This window comes from Propithecus coquereli, unplaced genomic scaffold, assembly GCF_000956105.1.
Source record: "Propithecus coquereli isolate 6110/MARCELLA unplaced genomic scaffold, Pcoq_1.0 Scaffold347, whole genome shotgun sequence".
In the NCBI taxonomy this organism is placed as follows: Eukaryota; Metazoa; Chordata; class Mammalia; order Primates; family Indriidae; genus Propithecus; species Propithecus coquereli.
Genome location: NW_012149141.1, coordinates 715,400 through 743,316, shown reverse-complemented (window position 1 = coordinate 743,316; position 27,917 = coordinate 715,400). Strand labels below are relative to the sequence as shown.

At 38.5% G+C, this 27,917-nt stretch overlaps 1 protein-coding gene across 1 annotated transcript in view; it reads left to right on the top strand.

Annotated features, from left to right (window-relative positions):
• SUCLG2 (succinate-CoA ligase, GDP-forming, beta subunit) overlaps positions 1-27,917 on the top strand; it is a 280,046-nt gene that overhangs the window by 233,704 nt on the left and 18,425 nt on the right. The window contains exon 11 of the mRNA XM_012651079.1: positions 27,379-27,499. Coding sequence (XP_012506533.1) covers positions 27,379-27,499 — 121 coding nt within the window. The remainder of the gene's footprint in view (positions 1-27,378; positions 27,500-27,917) is intronic.

The following is a 27,917-nucleotide window of genomic DNA, read 5'->3' as shown; positions in this document are numbered from 1 at the left end:
GGAGGCGGAGGCAGAAGGATTGCTTGAGCCCAGGAGTGTGAGGTTGCTGTGAGCTAGGCTGACGCCATGGCACTCACTCTAGCCCAGGCAAAAGAACGAGACTCTGTCTCAAAAAAAAAAAAGAAAAAGAAAAAGAAATACTGGTAAATTTTTTCCTAGCACTTGCAGATGAAAAATACCATGTAAATCCATAGCAATATTGTTGACAGTAATTTATTATAGTAAGAGTCCTTTCTATAGTAATTTAGGCAACTGACTTTACTAGTACACCATTGCTAGGTCGTTCCCCCCAAATCTGAATCCTTCAACCAGTGAAGATTTTTGGATTTGTTGGTCTTGTTTGGCAGTAGGATTTTTATAAATGGCACTCGGTGATACTTCGTTCTCTGGCATTCTTGATGTTGGTCTGCCACCCCTCTTCCAGTCCATTCTATAGCATGGTGATTCCATGATGACTGATTCCATCTCCTCACAGGACTCTAGTTTGGGATCCACTGTGGATCACTATCATATGGGTGTCTAGCACAGGGCTGGTGAGCAGGAACATTAAATTGCTTCAGGTTTTTTGAGACCAGAAACTTTTCCTGCTACAGGAACTGAAACAAAACAAGGTTTTATTTCTTTTCCTGTTCATTTGTTATTAGCAGTAGCATTTTGTTTAGAAAAATAGGGTAATCCCCCACTTTTGAGCCCTTTGTTCTTAAAATTACCTGAAGCACTTTGTTAAGATTTGAGTTCACTGTGTATCTTTCTAAGATGCTTACAACTGATTTTTGTTCTTTATATTTTATTTTTTTGGCATTGGTCAAACCAAATAGAATAGTCGCCCAAGTACCAAATTTACTACTGGAACATATACATCTCTTCAGACAGCAAGTACAACTTCAGGGGCCACTTTTAGGAGATACTGTATTTCTCACAGTTGTGTTACAGACTGTATTAATAGAGCTCCAGTCTAAAATTTAAGAAAAGAACATTCCACTATATTAAATAGTTACTGCAAATTTCATTTGGCTGTGTACATGTTTGTTCCTAAGTGAGGTTATTTAAGGGGAAAAAAGTCATAATTGAGAAGAGCATATAATGTTCTCTTATCTGTACTTGATTGGTTTAAAGAAAAACTGATTACTCTTAGTACCCAGTTTCCTTTTTAAAAAATTACATCTAAAAGAATGTTTTCTTCACTTTGACTAGCTTTCCTATTTCTGCAACCTTAGAGGCACATATATGTGGACATACTGGGCTAAAATAACGTGTATTCTTTTTAATCTATAAGATGATGCATGCTCATTCTCCCCGCAGAGTCTTAAGAGCTGCTACAATTTGAGCTGTGCAGTAATTTTACATTTTCATTTTCTCTGATTTAACTGATGTCTATAAATAAAGGCTGCAACTTACTTTAATAATAAAAAAAAAAACCCATTATCGCCTTGTGGTAAAGATAACGTATTATCATTATCACCATTAACAACTGCTGGCGTTAATAATACATATTTTCCGCTTCATCCGGAGCAACCTGCATTTGAAGCAAAGGGTTGAGGTATTATATTAATACAACCTTTTAAGCTTCTTGTCTCTGTTTTGTTCAAAAGGGAAATAATTGTTAAAAGATCCTGAAAGCATATAGTTTGGGTCTAAATCAACATTACAAGCTAGCAAACTGCACTTGTACTAGTGTACTTTGCTATTTGCTGTGAATTACAACAGTGGCCCTCAAACCTTTGTCAGCTGTAGGTACACCACCCAGTGGAGGAGAGATTCTACTGTAGTTTACCCACTCCCGCAAATATACTTGAGTGAGAGCAAAGACCTTGAGTCTTTTCAACTTCGTTTAGAAACACAAGTGAATTATTTACAGACTTATATACTGAACTATCAGCAGTTCCTTGTGAAGGATCCGCCTAATGACTGAAGAATGCACATTTGAGAATTAGGATAGCACAAGAGACTGGCCTTGACCCAGCCTCTCGTGGATGTAGTTCTCTTGCCCATTGATTTCACATGAAAAGAGGAAAGAAATGAATGCTTTGCATTGCACACTGCCACGTGACATGCATGCCCACATAGATACGAAAAACCATTAATAATAACGAAGGAAACAAATTTTAAAAATAAAGCATTTGCTTTGTATTCAGATTTGACTACCATCTACCCCTTTTCCCCACCAGTATACGATATTACTGCTGGCCTTCCCTTTCTCCCATCCCAAGTGTTGAAAAATAATTTTAACACTTCTTTCTGTTAGGTACCCTATATGCAATTTAAAATTGAACTTATTTTAGCTGCATCTCATTTCACGAGTCTGTAAGACAACAGTAATGATCATCATGCTTTGCATATAGATGTGGTATGTGTAAGTTTTTGCTTTTCAAAGATATTTCTAACTGATTATTTCATTTGCTTAACTTGCATATGTAGCAGTTACTTGCACTTTAATGATTTGGGGTTGCAAGATTGGTACTCCTGAGACCTGTTTCTTCCCGTGTATTTTGTCAACCTCTAGATCTGTGTGGTGGCATCTTGGATTCACCCTCCTGGCTCAATTAGACAGACTTCCCATAGGTCTAGGAAGCCCTTTTTTATTATAATTTTTTATGAACAGAAATTAAGCTAATTATTAAACCACCAAGCAGACAGAAAGCTGTGTTTTATAGATTTTTTATAGAGCTAGACTTAACTAAGCATCTCTGTGCAAATAAATTCCCTTTTTAATAAATCCTGCACCTCATATTCCCTAGCTAATATGACCTTGGTTTAGTCTTTAGACCTTAAATTTAATTCATCCAAGTCTCTGGATTTATTATTAATTCCCTCAGGAACTATCTCTCCCTCTGGGTATTTGAGCAGTTAGCTTAATCAGCTAATGTGGTAGGCTCACTGTACCTCACTACTCAGTTTATACCTCATTTCTCAGTTCTTTTTAGGAAGAAGTAGCCTTTCTTCCCCATGCAGCAGCTAAAAAAGAGAAAGATCAGTCAGTAACTGAAACCTGGGCCCCTCGCCTCTCTCTTCTTCAACTAAATAAAATTCTCTCTCCTCCACACCTACCCTCCACCTTACCATCTCTTCATCATTAAGTGAATGTCATGCCTCAACATCTGAAAGTTTGCCTGAATAAAATTGCTTCTTTTCAGCCATTTCAACTACAGATTAGGTCACAATTGGTAAATGGAATGGGAAATAAACTTCAAGTAACATTCCAGCTAAATATTTTAAACCTCACTAAACAGGGTTTGGGGAAGCCATATGAAGTGGTTTCTATTGGAGGTCAACTTTAGGATTTTTAATAGGGTTATAAAGTACTGTTTTATGTGGGTAGCTTTTATAGAAGTGCCATTTTGAACTTTTACTAGAGGAAATGGCTAGCAGCAATTTCCCCCCCAGAAGTATGGTGAAAAGGACAGTCTATCCCCTAACTTACAGTAGAACAGCACAGCATGATAAGATATTACACCATCTCGATTTTATTTCTTACCTATTCAAGGGATTTTAAGAAGATAAGAAAGCTCAGAAGACATAGTCATTCCTTTAATTTAATTCAATTCAGTAAATGTATATGAAGCTCCTATTCCTTTTAAAACTCCAACTTGGGTGTTGTAGGAAGGACCTTCTAGGTGAAAGGGTTACAGAAACTGTCCATAAGAAACTCTCAGTCTGGTGTAAAATGCAGCCAGTTACTTGCTGTTTGTTTATTGAAACAAGTTTAATAAACCAGCTACACAATGCCTAGCAACCCACTGTGGCTGCATTTAAAAGTAAAGATGCTTGTTTTCATTTACTAAGGGTGTACTTGAATAGGTAGTTAGCCCCCCAGATGGCCTCTTGTTGTTAAATCTGGCCCCTGTTACAGCACCTCTTGCCAGCTAAAAAAACGTACTTGGAACAAAGGGAATCTGAACAGACCATCCATCATTCTCTTCCTGTGATTCTTAAGGTCAGTCACCCTCAATGTACCACCCAGGGAGAGCAGACTTGGTCTTCAATGTCTAACCAAGTCACGAGTTGCTGACCCCTAAGTGATTATTACTTCTTTATGTTTAATATAGGTTTGAAGGTTGAATTGACTTCTACCAACTAGGTAGTCAGTTGACCACATTAATCCTGGGATTTAATTTGCCCATGGAAGTATCATTGGCCAGTAGCTTCCTTGATATAATGCACTTCTGAAACCAAGGATTTGAGTCTATGAAGAATAAAGTAAGTCTGGGTCTTGAGTTGGTGACCTGGTTTCTATTGTTAACTCCCTTGTCAAGGGCTTCTCCTCCTTGAAGTTATTTTAAAACTTGATCTTACAACAATAGATTCAGTTGCACATGTGAATTGGTGGGCTACTTTTCAGGGAAAATAATTTTTGCTGAAAAGAGTGATAAAATAAAACACATATCTATGATTATTTTAGGTGACTAAAACCATTACCAAAAGTGAGAGTATTATTTAAAGAAAAAATAGCCTGTCTATCTGATAATATATAAAACCTTTTGATCAATCTTATTATAATAAGACCTGTAAGCAGAAAGAGATCCTATTGTGAATCATATTCTTAATGTCATTTATTATTTTATGTATTTAAAGCAGGCAAAGGATGGTAGGTAAAGTAGATGTTTTTTGCCAACTCTTATTATATGTCAGACATTTACCAAGAGCTCAATTAACAGAAAGGAATATCTTGTTATTAAGGAATCAAGTACTTATAAATGAGACATTCCAATGCTGGAGAAAATTTTGTTTTCTTAAACATGTTAAGTACGTTCTTTATAATCTTATTTTAATATATTTTTTTACTCAGCAAGTTTTTTTTCTTAAATAATGTAAAAATACGTTTCAGATAAGTCCATATTCACATTCTGAACAAATGGAGTTTTAAATGAGGAGTTTTAGTTGTTTGCAAAGAAACATTATTATCATTTGGACTAACGATCATAGCATTCTTGAAGCCAGCATGTTCTTCCTGGTATGTCTATTTTATTTGCTGTCAAATAATTTTTGATAATTGTACAAACCAACCTTAATCACTCTGGGTACTAATATGACAGAGTTTTATAACTAGTGAAATCATAGTGATTATGGGGGTCTTACTATTATTTGTTTGCTCACTTATTTTGTTTGTTGTATTTTTTAGCTCAGTAGAAAGTAAGCACTTTAGAATACTAAAACTTGACAATCTTTTCTGTTCCTGTCTAACCTCTTGGAATAGAACTCCTTAGCATTCTCCAGTAATCACAGATGCAGAATCTTTTTCAGTAGGAGTTATGTCTTTCTTATTTCAAGTGAGACAACTGGTAAATGGGCTACGGTTCTTTGTTACAGGAAGGCAGGATCTTCCTGAGCTGGAATTCCTCCCTGACTGTACGTTAAACTCCTTTGGGCCTTACGGTATCATTTTATAGGTCTCGATTTGAGATTAAATTTCTTTTATTTTAGGTTGCTGGAAACCTCAATAGCCCCATTGTTAAGTGGTGCCATGGTATCCAGTGAAGATTTACTTCACCTTCTGTGTTAGGGTTCTCCAGAGAAACAGAACCAATAAGAGACACAAATATTAATAGATCTATTATAAGGGATTGGCTCATATGATTATGGAGGCTGAGAAGTCCCACAATCAGCTGTATGCAAGCTAGAGACCCAGGAAATCTGGCCATGTAGATTGAAGGCCCAAGAGTCAGAGAGCCAGTGACTTAGCTTCCAGTCCAAATCTGAAGGCCTGAGAACCAGGAGTGCCCAGGGCAGAAGACAGATGTCCCAGCTAAACAATCAGACACACAGAGAAGAATCTTCCCTTCTTCCACCTTTTTGTTCTGCTCAGGCCCCTAACAGATTGGATGATGCCCACGTACATTGGTGAGAGCATCTTCTTTTACTCAGTCCACTGATTCGAATGCTAATCTCTTTTGCAAACACCCTCACAGACACCCCCAGAAATAATGTTTTACGAGATATCTGGGCATCCCATTATCCAAAAGTTGACACATAAAATTAATAACTATCACACTTCACAAGGGTTCCAATATTCTAGGGATAATTAACACACTTAAAACAGAGGTATGAGTCAGTCCATTGATACTAACAAAATCTTATTCTGGATTCCCAGACCGATGCTAAGTGCAAGAATGCAATACCAAATAAAAATAGGAAACTCTTTTCCCTATAATTAGAAAGACAAAGTCAATTCATGAGTTAATTAGGAAGCCATAAATCTTTGTAATCTTATATGACATTGAATTTTAAACTAGAAGAACATTTAATCAGATGCAAAATAATTCTCTGGCTAAAAGTGAAGGGGGAAGGAGAGGCGATTGTGGGTGGAAGACCTTGGGTAGGCACAGTGAGCAGTCTTGGAAGGCAGGAGAAGTGTTGGAAGGGTGGAAGAAAAGAAATAAGGCCTTCTAGGCTGGATGGTTAAGCAGAAGACAGTAAAGAAATTGTTCAGAGTGGAAAAAAGTAGAATGGTAAGCAAGACCTTCAGCCACATAAGAAGGGGCCAAATTGTGGAGACCAAAAAAATTATGTCTCTTCTGTGACCATGGATGTCCTGAAGCAGTTCATTTGCAGCCATCCATCAAGCAGCAGTAGTGATGATAGTAGTGGTGGTGGTGGCATTAGCAGTGGCCAGCAATTATTGAGCTCCTTTGTTTCAGGCTTTTGTACTTTTTTGTGCGTTATTGTACCTTAAGCCATTATTATTATTTTGCAACCAAAGAAAGGAGGCATACAAGAGGTTCATAACTCACCCAAGGCCACAGAGCTAGTACATGTAAAGCTAGTATGTTGAACCCAGACAATTTTACACTATATTCCACATTCTTAAACACTTTCCTGTACTACCTCAGGGCAGGAAGTAGCTGCAGAGAGGAGCAGTTCCGAGCAGCATCATCTTACATTTTAGAAGGGACATTGATAACTGGGGTCCATCCAAAGGAGAATAATTGGGATAATAAAGAACCCTGAGTCCCCGTGAACAGAAATAGAGATGTCAGGAGGATAATCAGGTTTGTGAGAGAAAGTGATAAATTGGGCTTCAAATCCTCCCCTTTCCTTTCCTTCCCCAGGCACAGTAGGCTGAATTCTCATACCACTGTATATTATAGAGATTGAGGAATTACCTTAAAATGTTTAAGTGAATTACAGAAATATTCCAGGTACATGGGACTATTTTTACCAGTGACAAAAGAGTTCCTAAAAGATGACATTCACTGGTCTTTTCTGAACAACGCATCATTTGCTTTTATATTCCACTAAAGCAATCCTTGAAGTTTGAACACCCAGAATACAAAATCATGGTAGCTATCCATTTCTACAGTTTTGATTTTCCACCAAACACATGTGGTCCTTTAGAGACTTCATGAAATGGAGGAACAAGAGAAGTGGTGCTTGATTAGTATTAGTGTTAGTCCCATTATTGGACCTAAAACAACAGAAATGCAGCATTTCTTTTGTTTTAGAACCCCAGCTATAGGAAGGTATGCCACCATTTTAATAACGGTGTTTCAGAAACAAGACACACTTCAGTAAAGGAAGACATCCGTTCTAAGATAGATTGTGATATAAGAAATGTTAAAATGTCTAAAAGGCTTTTATCTTAGAATAGAGGAAATAAGAAGGAAGTTCTGCCCCTGTCTTTACAAAACCTTGGTAAGAGAATACCAGGCAAATGCTGGCAAAGACAACATAATCTGTGGGTATGCGGGCTGTAAGAGGCAAGGGGGGGACGAGGAAGGTGGAATCGAAGGCTAGGCATTGAAAGGGCCAAAAGGAAGTTAGTGGATGTTAGGAGGAGGGAATTCTGGTGTCTGGTGTCTGCAGCCTGGGGATTGGAGACCGCAGCTGTTGGGTACACCTATTACCCATCCACAAATAAGACCAAATCAACCTTGGCAGCTCAGTCCAAGGAAACCTACCTCCTTCAATCTAGTAATTCTGTCTCCAAAGGCACTGGCCACATTGTTCTACCTTCCATTGTCAAATCTGGAAGCTTCAGCCTGATGTGATGGGTGTCCTCACAGCCTTCTGATTGTCGACCATGCCTCTTGGGACAGCTGAAGAAGCATGTGGAGTGTAAATGCCACAGATGCTCTGTCCCTCAGCTGCACACCTTTTAATAAGGTGCACAAATGATAAAAAGTCCACGGCCCTCTCCCAGTAGACATTATCATAAGAAAATGGTGAAGTATCTATTAAATTGGGGCTTTATGATTTATAAGGAGATATTCTTAGTTGAGCTATGCCTTTGAAATTACTCACTCTAGATCAAGTTCACCACTGGATTAATTAAATTTGTAAAGGCAGAGATTATGGCTTTCTGGTCACCAGCTTCCTCTCTCCCTACATCTCAACACAACGATACACATATTGTAGGATCTTAGTAAACTTCTGTTGGATGTTCTTTCCTTTAATATTTGTTATACTTTATTGCTCCCCAAAGCTATTCAGGGTATTAAAAAAAACACTGAAATTTTGAAGCTTAGTCTCTGGGAGTCAGATAGAGCTGACAGCCACTCACTTTTGCTTTTTGCATTTACTTTCTTCATTTGAGCAAGCTTCTCCCTACCTTGAAGAAATGTACTACACACATTTAGACTGATTAATGCACAAATCTTCTTTGCTTTTATTCTGAGAAGTAGAAAGCCTTCTCATTGAAATACTCAACTCCTCATTATAACCCAAAATAGGCTTTTAAAAAGTTAATTTTAATTATTTTTCCAGCCCAGTTTATGCCAAAAGATACAATTCAGTTCTCCTGACAGTATATTTATACTCTAATAGACTCTTCTCAATCTTTCTTTATCCATAAAAGCCAAATTCAACCTAGATATGTAGTGGTAAGTGACAAAACATGAGTTTCTGTACCCAGTTCTCCCAATGAATACTACTTTGTCATCTTTCCTTGTAGTAGTGAACAGTTTACATAAACATATGGTAGAGTAAAAGCAGCAGCTTGGTGCTCCTAATGGTCTTCACCATGATTGACTTGATTATACATTCAGTACATTTGTGTAGGGATGTTTGGCCAGGATTTCCTGAACAGATGATGCAATTGAGGCCAAGAGAGATGAAGAGATACTGCCAAGGTCCAATGCCTAATTCAGAGTAAAGACTAGAACCCAAGTCTCCCACCTACAGCTAGTGAAATGTTTTATGTCCTTGCTTCTTTGCTTGCTTGTTTGTTTTATTTCTCACCCTGTCCTGGACTTGTGCTTAATAATATCCCTCCGACTTCCTTTTTTTTACTCTTTCCCTCACCTCCCCTGAAGCCAGAGATGAAGATTTTAATTTACCAATATACAGTCACTTTTGTTTTTGAAACAATTGTTCTACACTATTATCTTTTTCATTTACTACTAGTGTGGTACACTGCACTGTTATAAAAGAAAATCATAAGGAGTTTTCAAGTCAGAACATTTTGGTAAGGTCAGTCCATTCATTACCTTATGTGTTTTCTAGATGAGGTGCCCTAGTTGTGACAAATGCCTGGTCTTATACTGGATTGCAAGTCACCTCCCAGTAAATTCAATTCCATTTTCTTTTTTCCACCCCACTGCATTTTTCTCATTTTTCTTCTGATTTTAGGATGGCAAGCATATACTTTAGACCTTGCAAATGAATTGGTGTCTGGCCAATAATAACAATAAATCAAACTAATTGGCTGTTGCTGCCCTTGTCAGTGTCTACAGCTTCCCCATGAATCCTAATACATGCCAGTCGATGCTCTTCACGAAGCAATCAAACCATCCTTGCCTTCACAGTGTTGGTGATGTCTCCCTCCACCTCTTCTTAAGCATATTAAAGAGAAAGTGCCTCTGTGGAATATTGCATGGTTCAGCGCTTTTAATTTGTCTCATCTGATAATGCAATGTGACATTCCAAATTTTTTTCCACCTCATCAATTATCCTATTTTCTTCTCCTGCTTAATTCTCATCCACTCTGTGGATCATATCAGTAACAGTTTTTAAATCATTGTAAATTAGTTCAGCACTTACCTGGAGAAGCCTTATTTTTGACAAGGAACAGGAAATTGCATATCATACTGTCATAAATTGGGGATCAACTCAAGATAAATTCCTCTTCTAATTAACATTTGAGACAAAATACTCCTAATATGAGACTTTATGAAGACAGTCACTAAGATTTGAGTTAAAATTGTTTTCTCTGGATTGATTTGAGTTAAAATTATTGTTTCTTTTAGCCTTACCAGCTATATTTAAGCATATTTGTAAGAAAACCTTCCCAGATAAAGGCCCATAATTTTTTGTTAATATTGTGATTCATGGTCTCAGCTGTATTTCTCAGAGCCAGAGTCAGACAGTTGGACAGATTGATTCACGTGTAGTTTGCAGGCTAAGTTCTTACACACCTTCCTAATAATGAGAAATATGTCTTCTCAAAGGTAAGTTGAAAGGAGTAGAAAATCTATATCAGGAGAAACCAAGATAACCCCTGACCTAGTGTTCTCAGTGGGATGTGGTAGGATATCTCTTCAGGAAATTAAAGACGTGATTTAGAGTTATTTTAATTTAATTTGTTCTTCTAAAGAGACTGTCAGTAGAAAATCAATTCCTTTGTAAACTTAGCTGGTTTAAGTAGCGTGCCAGCTTCCTCTCCTGACAGTGCTGAGGTCAGCAGCCCCTTGGTCCCTGGGCCCAGCACAATGCCTGACACTTAGTGCTTAATGCCGGAAGATGGATACTGAGTGATGATGCTTTTGTAATATCAGGAGGCAAACAACCTGGAAGGCACTCTTAAGTGACATGCCATAGTACCTTGTCCCTGATGTTGTGTTGTTGTGTGCAGACCTTTTTTTTTTCTTTACTCATGAATTGGCATAGAGAGCACACAACTATTTCAAAGGTTACACCAAAAACGTTTCTTATAATATTCATCTATTTATCTTTATTCCCCAGGAGATAGTTCTCTCTCAATGTATTCTATTGTCCCTGAGTGCCAGGGTAGGTCCAGGTCATTTGTGCCTATCCAGTGAGGAGCAGGTAAAGGCAGTGAGTGGATGCGCCACCTCTACAGAGGCAGCAATTAACCAGGATGATGTGAGCTCCAGGAACAGAGGTCAGAGTAGCAGGCAGGGCTCAGGGGCTTCAAGGAAGTCTGTCCCCACCTCCTGGTCCTCCCCTATCCTCCCATGGCTAGGAAGGGAGGGATCTTATGTTTAGCTTTTGGCACTAACTATATTTGTGTCAGAGAAAGGAAAAATTGGTGATACTTGATAGCTGTCATCAGTGAATGCCAGCACTGTCTCATGGAATAGGAAGTCACTTTGCTGTTCATCAAAACAGCTTGTGTAATGGTTGAAGCTCTTGTAGTTAGATAAACATGTGTTCACATCCTTGTCTTTCCACTAAACAGCTGGTGATCCTTGTAAGCTACTTCACCTCTCTGAGCCCTAGTTTTCCTGTTTCTAAAGCTAGTGGTAATAAATCCTAGCTCATAGGAGTTTAGTAAAGGTTGAATGACTTATTTATCAAGTAAACAGTGTGTAGCAATAATTACTAACGGTTAATGAGTACTTACCATTTGCCAAATACTGGGCTTAGTGCTTTATTACAATTATCTTGTTTAATCCTGGTCTCAGCCCTGCAACATAGGTGCTATTATTATCCCCATTTTAAAGATAAAGAAACTGAGGCCTAAAAAAGTTAACTGATTCACACAGCTAGTAAGTGACAGAGTCAGTGCTTCTGGTTCAGAGGTCAGAATCAGAACTCAGAGGCAGGATCATGTGTTACTTATCTTTGTGTCTTGCCTCCCCCTTTTTTTTTTTTTTTGAGACAGAGTCTCACTCTTTTCCCTGGGCTACAGTGAGTGCTGTGGCGTCAGCCTAGCTCACAGCAACCTGAAACTCCTGGGCTCAAGCGATCCTTCTGCCTCAGCCTCCCGAGTAGCTGGGATTACAGGCACGCGCCACCATGCCTGGCTAATTTTTTTCTATATGTTTTTAGTTGTCTGATTAATTTCTTTCTATTTTTAGTAGAGACGGGGTCTCGCTCCTGCTCAGGCTGGTTTCGAACCCCTGAGCTCAAACAATCCGCCTGCCTCAGGCTCCCAGAGTGCTAGGATTACAGACGTTAGCCACCACGCCTGGCCTATCTTGCCTCTTATTTTTGGCCTCAGAAACCAGTATTTTGTTGTTGTGTTAGATGAGGTCCCCCAACATAAAGATCAAATAATAGCTTTTAAGCAATTAAAGCCCAACAATGGAACGGGCCCCTTTGCAAAGGAAGGAGCTCCCTGTCTTTGAAAAGGCTCAAACTGCGGCTGCCTGACCCCTAAGGTCCTGCCTGGCTCTAAGATTTTCTGGTTCATTAATCTCCACTGCATGCCCACATTACATAAGGTGCCTTTCTCTGCCGGAGGAGAGGGGAGAGAGTACACATCCATGGATTATGTGTTAAATTGTTCAGCCTTCACTCTTACAAGGTAAAAGTCCTAGTCAGAATCCTACCAACTACTTTTGGTCTGAGTTTTACTAAAGAATCAGACTTTCATTTCAACCCTTATTTTTAGTTTTGAGCAACTGGTTTAGTTCCTTGTTAAAAAGATTTGGAAGCATCATGATGTACCATTATTAAGAAATGTATTTTACAATATGCATGTGGTGCTAGATGAATTTATATGAATTATTCCATGTTTGAGAAGGAAACATTTTGTACTTGTTCTGAATAAAATTGTTTAAGGGAAGGGAAATACAAATGTACACTTTTTCCATCCCTTTTCAAAGCCCTTGGCCTTGTATAGGCAGCTAACAGTGATGACTGCCCAGAAAATGAGATTACTATGGCACTTCCTAGGTATTCTGGATCTTTAATTATTTCTAATGTATTGTTAAATAAAACATTTATGGAAAAGCTTACAATTATACCAAGTATCTTGAAAATTTGTGCTTGCATTGGTGAAACATCAAGCAGTATAGTATATGGCAGTACTATTTTTTTTTTCCTGTAGAGAAGAATTCTCTTTGCTCCTATTTTTCATGACTCATCCTTTCTTAACTCATTTTTCTTATCCTTTGAAACTTCCTCTTCAGAGAATCAAAAAAGCTTTCTTCATCATTTTTTTTCTCCAATTCACATGAGCTCCGCTTTTAAGTGGAAGAAATAATGTTGGCTTTTCCATAGGGACTGATTATAAATTCCTTCTCCGTGCTGAATTACACTGGCCTCTAGTGGATACCTGTCACAGTTATATTTCATATTGATCTTGCCTTAACTCACTTACTGTAATACTAAACCACATATTTCAATAATTTTTGATAATCCATTAATATATTAAGCAGTACAATCAGAATTCCCAGGGGTTTGAAGTAGGTTTCATCATGAAATTGATTAAACTTTATGCGAATAGTCCTATACTTAGCAATGTGCTTAACAAACTTAGATTGTTTCCTGTAACTTCTTAAGATGGAATTGTGATGTTAATCCACAGTACTTCCCATTAAACATACACTGTAGTTAGAGACTTAAGGCATACCTAACAGACCATTTTAGCTATCAGCCCAATTTACTCTTTTCATGGAAATAATATACTAATGTCATATCAAATCTCTCATATTCCCTGTACAAGGTCTTCATTAAAAAAGAAAAAGAAAACCTAGCACATTCCAAAGCAGTATCATTATAGTATCATTTTTCTGCATACAAAATTTAAGAAAATCATCCTATTAAAAAATACAAATCCATGTCACTCCCTAGTACTTGCGGTTTGTCTCAGTATGACAAAGGATTAGTTTCAATTCTAATATTATGCAGTTAGTAAATAGTAAAAGTATATCTGTTTATTCAGTGATCTGCCATAATTCAATTGCTGAATATATTCTACTGAATGAGCTACTTACACCCTTATTGAAAAGAACTCTGCCCACCAGTGAACCAGAAATTTAACCTTGAATTATTTGATAAACGACATCTGGTTTTTGTTTATGGGTTGGTTCTGCCTCAGGGTCTTTCATGAATTTGCAGTCAAAAAGTAAGCCAGGGGCCGGCTCGGTAGCTCACGTCTGTAATCCTAGCACTCTGAGAGGTCGAGGCGGGCGGATTGTTTGAGCTCAGGAGTTCGAAACCAGCCTGAGCAAGAGCGAGACCCTGTCTCTACTAAAAATAGAAAGAAATTAATCGGACAACTAAAAATATATATAGAAAAAATTAGCCGGGCATGGTGGCGCATGCCTGTAGTCCCAGCTACTCGGGAGGCTGAGGCAGAAGGATCGCTTGAGCCCAGGAGTTTGAGGTTGCTGTGAGCTAGGCTGACGCCACGGCACTCACTCTAGCCCGGGCAAAACAGTGAGACTCTGTGTCAAAAAAAAAAAAAAAAAAAAAAAGCCAGGTTTACTGTCTTCTCAAGATTTGATTGACTAGAGCTGGAGGACCGACCTCCGAGATGACTCACTCACGTGGCAGTTGGCAGGAGGCCTCAGTTCCTTGCTAGACAGAACTCTTAAGAGTCCTCATGTCATGGCACTTGGCTTCCCCAGAGTCAGTGATCTGAGAGAGAGCAGAGAGGAAGAACCTTTGGTAACCTGGTCTCAGAAGTTGCACGCCATCACTTTTACCATATTCTGCCCATTAGAAGTGAATCACTAAGTCCAGCGGTGAGATATCAGTAAGTGAGCACATATAATACTGTAGAAAAGCTTCTGGTGTCTCGTGTTAGCCACTGCTTTTGGCCTTAGTATTATTGTTACCATATGTTGATCCATGCTTTATAATTCTTCGGTCCTTTCTTCTCTAGCCTAAGAAATCCTGCTTGGATAGCCTCTCCAAACTTGCTTGTTTGTTTTCTCTCTTTATCACTTTTTTCTGCATTCTTTCATTCATACATGCAGCAATCTTCCACCAGAATATTTCATTACGTGCAGAAATTTTCAAATCCCTTGAGGGAGAGGGAAAATCAGAAAATTGGAGAAGGTGGTGACAGCATCAGGAAAGACGTGTCCTGGTTTGAAAAGCACCCTCCACGATTCTGGTATGTCTGGCTAGTGTGGGAGCTGTAAAAGTTGAGCACTGAGGATAGACGCGGCTCTTAGATACGTTTTGTGTAGCTAGATGACATCGGCAGATCACACTATGTAGCAGAAATGAGCGTTACAGGAAACATCACCTAGTCAGGGCAAACAAGAAATGGGCAACAAACTCAGCTGTTCTTGTGCAACCCAGAAGACTATCCCAAGGTTTCTGGAGTGAGAACTCCAGACCATGATATTCAGAGTAATCTTGAAAAAGAAATAAAAAGCAAGCTCTTCAAGACATTTATAAATATATTTCTGTTAACCCAAGAAGCTTCTATTTGGTAGGACACAAAACAGGCATTAAAGAGATTCAATACGACTTTTTGGATCTAGCATATAGGGAAATGCATGATCGTGAAGTAAACTATGCTGAGGGACAGTGTGAGACGGTAGATGAGGAAGGCTCTGCAAACAGGGACTCTTGTCCAGACATGTCACAGAATAAAAGGCCGTGACGGGGTAAAGAAGAACAAAGGAAGCTCTAGCACATCGGGAAGGCAAAAGCTTGTCTAGGTTGTGAATTCATGTACTGTGCATGCACCTCTGTCCTTACCTGGTGCTCCTGGCTTCCTGGAAAAGCCATGCAGAATCCAAGAGCTTCTGTTTTCTTCCCTTTCCCCGTGGTTTTTCTTGGTTGGTAAGCCATCCTATACATATTCCCTGTGGGTATATTTTGTGGTTGACAATTAACAGCTCAATGACTAAGTTTATTTGCTTAGAAAAACAGACGAAATGTGGCTTTTGAGATAAATGTGAGGTGACTACTCACAGCCAGGTCATTGGCGGTTCATGGGAGTTAAACATCACCTTTTGTTAGAGGTTGTATTAGTAGACTTGTGTTTGTACTCATTAACCCTCTTCTTGGGTTCGTGTCCATGTTACCTGTGTTCCTCCTTTCGACAGACTGGGAGGCCACCTTGGAGTTCAGTCTTCCTGAGCCCACCTTTCATTATGCTGAAAGTAAGGATTGCAAGTCACCTCCTAGATGGGCCTTCCTTAGTTTTGTTTGTGGCTAATAAACTAAATGAAGCCATTTCAGTGCTGAGAAGCTTGTTTTCACCTGATAGGCTATCATCTGTCATTTATAATGGACAGGACCCAAGATAATAAAGCATTTGGCTTGTTTTCCTTTTTCAGCCTTTGAGTGTAGATCCAGACAGTTAATGAGCAATAATTTCAGATTCTTAGGTGTTAGCCATCTCCCAAAAAGAACCAGGGAAAGAAGGGTTTGATAATACTCGTTTAAGGGCTTGTGCTGAGAATGTTCAGATTTATTTTACTTTTATTTTATTGTGTAACTCATGACCCCAGATAGGTTGTAGAGAGGGAAAAACAGAACAAAAAATTAACCTTCCAGTTCTAGAAGGTTGAATGGATTTTCCCAGGTTCAAGCCAGGCTGCTCACAATAGAATGTTGTCAGTTAGTCTTAAAGGAAACAGTGGCTCACTCCACTCATGGTATATGAAGGAGAGTTTATTTTTTGAAAGACTGATAATGAAGGTGTGTTAGAGGTATAGGAACCTGGGGTTAGCTGCTTGGGATCTCTTAGGTCCCTAAACTGAAGATAGGAGAGGAGGAGGTAGTTACTTGACCAGAAGACAAAGTCCTGGAATGAAAACTTTCTTGAAATGTTCAGATACCTTCTGTGGAGGAAACAGCCACCCAAGATGACCCTGCTGGGAGGGACTTGGGGGAATAAATACCCCCAAATTCCCTCACCTCCTGCCAGGGCCCTCCCCGCCCAGGTGCCAGGTAGGAAAGGAGCCCATCCATCTGGTCTCTGTAGTCAGCCTCCCATGCCCAACGGTCAGATACGAGTGGAGAAGATCCGGAGAGGAACCTAAGAGATCTATGGCACAGACAGGTCCCAGATAATGATGTTTTGATGGTCTACTGAACATGTGCCTTAGAGAATAGAATATTCTGGAATCCTTTTGTAAAAGGAGTCTAGCAGCTGGAGAACTCTGTGAGGTCCACAAAAGGTTCACCATGGATGGAAAAAGGTATGGCCAATCAATAATTTAGATACTTTGAAGTGGAAAGAGTTTTGTTAAATTTCATTCTTAGCAGGCTGTGGGGAGTGCTTTGCCAATGTAGTTTTTAATTTGCTCCAGACATGGTATACTGACATTTACTGAACAGCTAAATAAATAGATCAGACTTCCACACAAAAGATTGCAGCAAGGTTAGACAGTGATATCAGTAATTTTAGAATATTGTCTATAGTTGAGGATGTTTTTGGGTGACAGTGTTAGCTGATGCTGCTGGCTGACATAGAATGAATTCTATAAGATCCCTCTCCTCCTGGTATTAAATATTATCAGGCACCAGTCTTGCCTGCCCAGGCATTTCAGAGGAGCCCTAATTCAAATAGGATGTTGATTTTTTATAATTGCAAATGTTCGAATGGGTAACTTTCCTAGAGTGTTGTTTGTTTTTTGCCCTCTTCATTTACCTGAGTGTAAATTTTTAATGCTAATGAATATTATCAGCAGTGACAATTTTGGAGTTTAAGAATCTACATATGGGGTTTGGCACTGAAGTCATCTTATTGGGATGAACAAAGGGTGGGAAATTAGGGAAATGAATTGAAAACGTGTTTTTACAAAGAAATTCTGCAGTACATTGATTTTTACAAATATTCTAGTGACATTTGTAATGAGTAAAACATACATATGTGTTTTTTAAATTATTGTACTTAAAACAATTTTAACATAAATTTTAGTCCATAAGAAACAGTTTATATCAGATCTAAGCTTTGTAGGAGGGGGAAAAAAGGAAATAGCTTGTATCTCACTGAGATCTCAGCTGGGAGGTTATATTTTTACTTTTCCCAGTCAGATATTTATCCACTGGGGTTTTGATATGAATCTTTGTCAACCCTTTGTTTTTCTAGAAAACTAAATGATCAAATAGATTTATTTGAACAGATGCTTAAAGTGTCACAGAATCATTATATTCCACCTTCATTTTGCATTAGACTTGTTATTTACAGAAACAGTGGGTTTTGCCATTAACTAAATTTGTCTTTCTTTCTCTCTGGTGTGAAGTGTGAATCTGTGTGGTCCTAAGTTTTGGCTCTGTCTGCTTAGCTAATTTTTAATTGATGTCATTTGTGAAAAAGAAGAAACCACCCATAGAAACATTTTTTTTTTCTTTCCTGTAGAGATAGTTATCCTACAGAAACCATTATGTTGCAACAATAGATGGATAGACATCCCGTTTATAGATGAATAAATGGGTCTTTCACCAACTTGCCAATTTTATGAGTGTTCTCTATATTAACTCTCCAGCTAATGATGATGGAGCATACATATTTGCGTTTATCATTATGACATGAGTCTGAGATGATTCAATGAAATACTGCTCAGAAAGAACATGCCAATAAATATTCTTAATCTGCACCAGTGTGGCTCCCATCACAAATAACATACAGGTACTATATTATGAGCAATGAGTAAGTATCGTGCCTTGAAAGCAATTATCTGTTAAGCTATGAAGGCAGTTTTGTAACCAAAATATTTCTTAACAGTCAATTCTAATAGCTAATTTTTTGAGTAAGAATTGTATACCTCTTTTTTTAAGCCTTTTGATGCCTCTTGGTGAAATAGTATAACCAAAATCTCTTTGCTCTGTTTTTTTTTTTAGCTTCAAATGTCTCCGTGGCCAAATTATACATTATGGTAGCTTTTGCAAGAGCTATTTTAAACACACAGCACTCAAAAAAGAACCTTGCATTTGCCATTCTAAATGTCCAAATGGCTTTTGTAATCATGGTAATGGTTCTGATTTTCAGTTCAAAAGAATCTGGAAAATGTCTCTATAAAGGACAAAAAACATTTTGTGCTGTTTCCCCAAACCTCTGTACCCTTTAGTCCTTTTAACTCCTTCTGTACCTGCTTATAATGCCAATTAATATTTCCATCTTCAGATTTTCCCTTCTCCTAGAAAACCTGTTAATGTCTGACTTAACCACTACAACTGTGTTTGCTGGCAACGGGAGAAGCATTTGTATGCCACCCTTGGCCTGGCCAGGACATTTGTGGTTGCTGTTTTTGATTGTGAAAGCCTTCTACTTTCGCAGATCTATAAATTTCACCTGCATAGTGAAATGATTAGCATCTCTGTGGAGAAGGACCCTGGATCCTTGTGCCAGCTAACCACAAATGGCACAGCTCCTGGACACCTTTCTTGATACTCTCTGAAGATCAAATTTCCAACCCATTGACTCTTGCAGAAAATGACTAAATTAGGGTGTTGTAAGTTAGAATACAGATGGTCTGCTAAGGCTCACTTAAGCTAGAATCCAAATTATTTGACCAGAAGATGATTTTTTCAGGGAGCATTACTTAGGTCTACTGCTTCATAGAATGCCTTTGGAAAATTTTGACTTAAGGAAACAGATACTCGTTTTGGGAGGAAATATGGCTTTATGATTTATCTGGTGCGGTATTCACAGTGTTTTTTAAGCTGTTAAAATAAACCAGTATTCATAATAGAAGGTGGTGCCTGGATCCTATTGAAAGCTGAAAGTCTATATTTAACTTTTATGGTTTAGATACACCTAAATATACATAACTGATGAGATTATTGGTAATTATGCTGGGTATGAATTGGATTTCCTTACTGCCTCACATGTTCTTCGTGAAAGTCATTAAAGGAGGGGCAGAGCTGATAGACTACACCTTAAGTTGTAATTGTCAAAATACATATTATGTAACTCCAAAGTTAGGGAAACAAATGTGTAATGCACTTGCTTCAACTTGTATTCTTTCCTCCACTTGCACAGCAGGCGTTGTTAACAGGTCAAAGATTTCCCTGATGGAACCAAGACGTGTCCTCATCATCATTCTCAACATGACACTCCAAATAGCCATGTACAAAGAGCAGTTACTGTGCCTTCCATTGACCATGCTACCACCCGATATCTAAAGTCTGTATTGATGATGATGTCTCTCTGTTGGAATATTCATGAGCACAATTACAAATAGTAAGGGTGGCAAAGGGATAAATTTCAGTGTGTCGGAAAGGAGGAGGGGGGCTTATCTGTTTGCAGAGGGGAGGTCTTGTTAGGGACATCTATTTCAGTTCAGGACAGAGTCTAGGTTTTGAAGGCTAGGACCTACTACTGTGTCATCATGATTAGTCCCCAGCCCCATCTATGTAGAGATTGCAAACTGTAAGCTCTGGACAACAATTTTACCAATAAGCAGGAAATATCTTGGGTTATAAAGAACCGAAAGCCATCGATCCATAAAACTACAGAATATATCTTACCTCTGATCAATTTTCATTGAGCAATGAGATTTGAAAGTAAATAATCCTTAGGCACCAGAATATAGGACTCAGAAACATATCCTTAAAGCTTAGAAATAGGACCAGAATAGAGGTGGGACTCTTGACTAACCCAGGGCAGTCACTGGTTATAGAGAGACTGCTGAAGGGAGTAGAAAGAGCATGGCCTCTACGGTTAAGACTGACCTGTTCACATCCTAACTCTGTCGCTTGTTAGCTATGTGACCTTGAGCAAGCTACTTAAGCTCTTTGAGTCTCAGTTTATTTACCAGGGAAGGTGGTAGTACGTCATTCCTAGCACCTAGGAACATTAACACTCAATAAATCTTAATCTTCCATACGATTTTACTTACTCGGGTGAGGAAAAAATTACAGGATGTAAGTAGAGTGAAGAATTTAGGAAGAAGAGAGTAGACAGATAAAGAACAGACCCATTTCCCTGGGGTGACCCTGGCTGCTCTCAGAGGTTGAGCTGAATGGAAACTTGGTTCCCAGAGGACTCATCCATCAGATTTCATTTCCATGCTCTCAGTTCAGAAAAGTTGGAATCAAATGTTTGGTTTATTCTGATTGATGAATTAAAAGTGCTGACATGTAGGGGTGATGTTTAAGATATTTTTGATTCTGAGATTTTCAGCCTAGATCATGAACTTACTAAACTTATTTCTTTTTTTCTTGGGAAAAATTAAAAGGCCAGAGTGAGAGGGTGTTTTTCAGGGCATTCTCTTTTTCATATGTCATTTTTAGCTATTTTGGTGGTACATGAGTTGCCTTAACCCAAGGAGGCTACCATTTGAAATTATACAAAGGAAAATAATTTCAAACTTCAAGAACAGACCACAGGTAGAAAAGTAAGCCTAAGCCGCTCCCCGGGATTTCAGCAAAAGGCAAGTCTAGTCCCAGTTGAACTGATCTGTTGGTTTATTTGTAAGATTACAACAAAGTCCAAGATTGAATTCCTCACCTGAATCACTCCCTTATTGACTGAATCCGTTTAGACTCCCCTCTAATTTAGCAGAGTATTTTTATTAAAGCCAGGCATACAAACATCAATTATCCAAGCTGCATCTAATTTCCTTCACCATTTATTTTCCTTCGTTGGCTGCCAATGGATTAGAAGACATGATTAGAATTCATCAGGAAAATAAAAACAGCAGCAGAGAAGAGAAAAACAGTTCTACAAAAACAGATGCTTAAACAAGAGCAACAACATTCAGAATTAAAATAACTTGTGATTTTAAAAAAGTCTTTATCTTGACTAATATAAACATGCTTGCTTGATTTTTATCAACCTAATGCCCACTGCAGTGGGACTAAATTAGCATTTCAAATTGGAATAGGCAGAGACAAAACCCAGTCTTTGCACTTACGATGCTTCATATATATGCTACACTATATTTTAAATGCAGTACAGGGCTTAACCGTTTGCAATAACCATTGCAAAATGGCTGGCTTATTGCAGAAGTCTGTTTGTTCACTTCCAAACAATGTCAGGGAGAGAAAAAGAATACAGGAAAGACATTCATTTTATGAACTTGTTAAAGGTAAAGGTTTTGTTTTAAAGGAGTGATATTAAAGTTGGAATGGACATATTTATGTAATTGGCCACCATTACAGCCTGGGTACCTTACGTTGTCAGCAATGACCAAGAAAATGGTGCAAGAAAGGAAGACTCTCTGAGTCTTGGTTTTCTCATCTGTAAAATGGAATAGGTTATTGTCCTCAACTTACAGGGGCATTTAAAAAGGTAAAATAAATAAATAAATAAAATGGGGTAGGTAATGCCGCTCTTACATGTTTATGACAGAATCATCTGTGCTAATAAATGAGAAAATACTAAGCATAACACATATTTTAGGGCCTTCAATAGGTTTGCTGGCTCCGAAGGACATTTGACAGTAGATAAAGCTGATGATTCTCCCAGATCCTCAGTTTTCTTATCTTTTAAATGGGGTTAATTATACCCACCTCATGTAATACTCATGTGTTAAATGTGTTAATACATGTAAAATAATTAGAATACTGAATACCACCTGCTAAATGCTTAGAAATGTTAGTTATATTTGTAGTTATTATTGATATATCAAGTCTTAAAGATGATGGACACTTTTACCAGAAAGGTGTACATTTAGACAAAATTTTATAGGTAGTTGCAAAGAAGTCACAATTCCCCTGAAACTCGTGCTCCCATCTATATGCATATGCTCTGTATTACCACTGTCTACCTTTGAGGCCATATCCTGTGGGAGCAGTAGAGTCATGGGAATTATCTAAAATTATCCCCAAAAAATGTTCTGTGTGTGAATTCATCTGACTAGGGTTTCCTCATGTTCATCAGATACTCAAAAGGATCTACCTTGCAAAAATGGTTTTTTAGTATTGATTTTTGTTTGTTTATCTGGGGGGTGGGAGTCAAAAGGAGCTTGATCAATAGCAAAGGCTGTAGTTTCTCCTCTTTTGAATTTCATCTTTTAGTTTTAATTGAAAATTAAAATCTGCAGCCAGAGTGTGTTTTGCAAAGCCAAACGCACACAGACATTTGAAAAACCTACATTTGTTCTGCTCGACCACCTGCACAGCTGCCAGTGGCTGCCCCAGAGGCTACCCGATATGCACCTTGGGGGCAGCTGTCTGGGGTCTAGGGTCCTGGGCTCTGTACCTGGCACCTTAACTGCCTCATTAGATGATCTTTACTTTTGTGAAACAGTAAATAGCAACCCTCATGATTCACACCCGAGAATTTGAAAAAAGTCTGTGTTCCCAAAAGTACTTAGGGATCTTCTGAGAGAGCATCTGGGTACTGAAATAGACCTAGAACTGACTTTTTTTTTTTTTTTTTTTAATTTTCTTTGCCAGGAAAAAAAAGAGACAATTAAAAGTTGCTATTGGTGTTGTCATGGAACAATAGTTAGCGGTTATAAAGTGAATGAACATGTGAGGCACACATTGAAAATTTGACATGCTTTATAAACACTAAATAATAATAATGATGTCACGAGGCTTTCATTTTTAAACTGTCTTAATTTCATTCTCAGTTTGAGATTGCAGATTACAGTAGTTAATTATAGAAATTGGCCCAGAGTGAAACCTTAAATCAGATTTCCATTAAAGTGCATCACTGCAGCAAATTACTTTACAGTCAGAGAGAAGGCAAGAATGGCATAATCTCTGATTGAGTGGGGTCTTCCCACCACCCCCGGTGGTGATTTTCCTCTTGGTGCTCTGTGGTATATCATGTGGCCTAAACAATCCCATTTCCCTGAGCTAAGCAGCCTGTGTGCTTCTGTTGCTCTTACAGAAATCCTAAATGCTTTGGTCAAACTCTCTTTTTCCTGGCTTGATTTCTCTTGCTCTCCTTTTTGTGTTCCCTCTCTCTCCCTTCCTCCCTCCCTCCCTCTCTCTCTTTCTCCTTCCCCTACTCGCTCTTATACTCCTTCTGTCACTGACTCTTGCTTGCTTGCCCTGTTTCTCTCTCTCTCTCTCTCCCTGTCTCTCTCTCATGTTCTCACATGGTTGCTCTATATTTCTCATTTTCTCTCATGCACTTGCTTTTCTCTTTGCCCTTCTCCTATCACTTCCCATCTATTTTCCCAGGGAGGCTGCTTCCAAGACTTGCCATCGCTCAGTTGTGAAAAAAGGAGGAGTAAGAGGCACCAAGTTCCCATACCTGGCCTCTGGCACCCGCCACTCTCAGCCTCGCCTGTGTCTTCCTGAGTTACTTCGCATTCAATGACTCATTCCTCCATGAACTAAGTTGGGTGACATTTCTTCTTTTTCCTGGCTGCTTCCTTTATCTCAGATCCTTCTCTTTGTCTACTGGAATATCACCTCTTCCAAAAAGCCTCTCTGTCTCAGCAGCCTACCTCACTGCCCCTGCCCTGGCCTTGGCTGCATAAAGCATCTGTAGACCCTGTATTGTAATTATCATTTTACTGGTCTGGCTCTCCAACTGCTCTTTGAATTCTTCGAGGGGAGTAATAATGTCTTATTCTTCTCCCTATCTCAAGCACTTCACTCTGTGCCCGGTACAAGGGAAATGATCAAGTAGCTATTGAAATTGATTTAGTTCATTCATTCTTTAAACTACTATTTCTTAGATGATTATGCCATGTCATGGATTACGCTAGTGGCTGATTATAAAAAGATGGAAAAAAATACACAATCTTTGTCTTAGAGGAGCACAAAGATGACCCACACAAGGGAGGAGGGAGAGAGGAGATTAAACCACACTGGAGACCAAAACAATCCATTTCTTAGGAAATCTAACAAAGCCAGTTATTCCTCTGCAGTTGGAAAAGAGGACTTTTCCTTGGGTTCAGCACCAGCTGAAGTGGATGGCTTACTTTCAGGTATAAGTTGATGTATGAAGAATGTCTATTTTCAATGTTGGACTCTAATTAAACGCAATGAGAGACTCATGGGAACTGATGCCCACCAAGGCAACGCTGGCTTCCGAGCCTTGTTTGACTCCAACACACTCATCCACGGAGTAGAATTGAATCACTGGGTCACAAGCATCTTCCCTCCTTCTCATCCCCCCTCCACCTACCTAGATGAATTCACAGAAATTTATCATCTGTACTATAACTACTCTATAGAACAATCAGATGGTTTTAGACAAATCAGACAGCGATTCACTCAAACTTGGTGAGACAGGAAAGCTTCCCCGAGAAGTTGACATCTGAATTCATTGTTACAGAATATGCAGGTTGGAACCAGATTGGCAGAGGTGTGCAGGTGCCGATGTGTGCTTTACTAGAAAGCCTAGTTCTTTTACACAAACCTTACTGAGAGCCCCAGTAGTTCCTGAGTTTCTGTGCTGGACCCCGCGGAGTCATTATTGCCCTTGAATATTTTTCTTCCATTGTTCTGGCAAGTTCCTCTCCATCCCACAGTTATTTGGAAACTGCTACTATACCAAGCCTCAATGCTAACAGCATTTAATAGCTGTCATTAGAAAGCAAGCTTCTGCTTACCAGCCAGCCTGCTGCGAATGGAAATGGGAGATTTCTTTTTTGGGAGTAGCCCCAGTCTCTAATTGGTTTGAAAAATATTGCTCATTTATTTTATTCTTAAGATACTATCTTTTTATCAAATTTCAGTAAGTTCATGTTCCCATTATATTTGAATTCAACATAGCTGCAGTCTACTGAGGAAGGTTTTCTTACTTGCTACCTGGGTAACCTGCCCACTTTCATCATTGCTTGCTGAATAAATACATATGTAAATATTCATTAAGTACATTTAAAGCCATGTGCTAAACATTTCACATGTATTATCTCATTTAGGCCTTTCAACAACCTTATGGACTAGGTACTACTATTATTTCCATTCTGCAGATGAGGAAACCATGTTCAAGAGAGGTTATGTACCCTGTCCAGGGTCCCAGCTCTAGCAACTGGCATGAATGAACAAGTCAGCAGGCAACCTAGGGAACTGACCTGGAGCCTGACCACTGCTACATGTAGCTTTGTGACCTTGGGACACATTACCGGAATGCTCCCAATGGCTTTATCAGCTACAGCCAACCTCACCTTACTTAATGAATAGGGTTCTGGGAAGAATCAAAATAAAAAATGAGGATTCGTGTAAATGGCACTTTCTAAACAGTTAAATACTAAAGAAATGTAAGCTATTCTTTTCTCATATGTTTTATGTAGTTAATTTAGCATATTGAAATAACGGGATTTAAAAATGGCATGCAGCACATACATATATGCTTTGCAATTAGTGTAGCATAATTTAATTGTGATTCTATTGTTAGAATTTTGATGCCTCCAGCTTGATGAATAGCCATTTTCTGTGGGTGTTATCAGTTAATCTAGGTAATGAATTCTCTTCATTATCTCGTTCTTCATGTTAATTATACAGGATTTTCTTATACCTATTTATCAAGTCAGGACAAGTACAACTTTTTTGGCCCACATGCCTTTGAATATGGCATATGTACAAACAAGTTAACATGATGGGTTTAAATTTGCATTTCTGAAAAATTCCCGTCAGTGATTTGACTTTTCCTTACGTTGCCATTTGTATTATGAGCTTGCATCTCTTTATTTTAGGGGATTTTTTCTTTAAATAAAAAAGATTGTTACCTAAGATTATTAAACTAACTCTGAATTTTGAGACCATACCCCTAGCATATGTGCTTCCTTAATACAGAAGCACAGAAAAGTTTGAATCTTTACCTATTAATATTAGACAACAAATAGTAAGTTCCTAGCCTTGAAATATTATATGAGGCACCATGACACACATAAATTTAATTGTAAATCATGGAGAAAAAAACAGAAGTACGTGAAATTTTAAGTGACACTACTCATAAAAAGAACAACAATATTTGAAAAAAAACAGAAGACAATATATAATAAATAGACAAAGGAATGGTAATCAAATTCATTTTGAGTTCAGAAGAGTGATTGATGGGATAATATGGTTAATATGGTAATGTTATATAGTGATATATATAGTGCAGATGCTAACACAGTATTATTATTACTATACTGTTACTATGAAAATAGTTTTTACCTTTAATTCACTTTTCATATAGTTCTGAATATTATTCTTTGGTACTACACTAAAAGTCTGTATATTCATTATTAAATATTAACTTTCTTAACATGTCCTGGGCCTTTTTTGTGTTTTATGCTCTGTGTGAAAAAAAAACAAAAACAAAAAACCCCAAGGAGTCTTATTTTAATTGTCTCTTACTTAACCAGTATTTTTTTCTTTTTTGTTGAGACAGGATCTTGCTCTGTCACCCAGGCTAGAGTGCAGTGGCGTCATCATAGCTCACTGCAACCTCAAACTCCTGGACTCCAGTGATCCTCCTGCCCCAGCCTCCCAAATAGCTGGGATTACAGGTGCTTGCCACCACACCCTGCTATTTTTTTAATTTTTTGTAGAAATAGGGTCTCACTATCGGCCAGGCTGATCTCAAACTCCTGGGCTCAAGTGATCTTCCCAGCTCAGCCTCCCAAAGTGCTAGGATTCCAAGCATGAGCTACTGCAGCTGGCCAGCCAGTTTGTTAACTATCAGCATTTTGATGGGTAACTCTCTATTTTTGATTTCAGGTTGAAGCGATCCTTGTCAATATTTTTGGTGGTATCGTCAACTGTGCCATCATCGCCAATGGAATCACCAAAGCCTGCCGGGAGCTAGAACTCAAGGTCCCCCTGGTGGTCCGGCTTGAAGGTGAGTCATGAGTCATGGTAAATTTCCACTATGCCAGTAGTCAGGTGACCAGCATGTTCTGGATTCACAAACTTCCTGAGATAATATAAGGAAACACTGGATTGAACAAGATGAAACAAACGCAGTATAACAGGACTTCTCTGGGCCTCTAACAGGCTAATACAGATTGCAGCCATCCAGATTTTTCCAGATGTATTCTAGAACAGAAGCCCTTTTATTATGAATTTTTTCATGAGATTAGTGTTCAGGAGAAAAAACATTCTGAGAAATGCTGCTCTAAGACTTATTCATCATGGAAGAGAAACTGTTCTCAAACTTCTTGATCTGAGGACCCCAAAGAGCTTTTGTTTATTTGGGATTATAGCTGTCAATATTTATTAATTGATTCAATTGATAAATAATTTGATAACAGAAATTA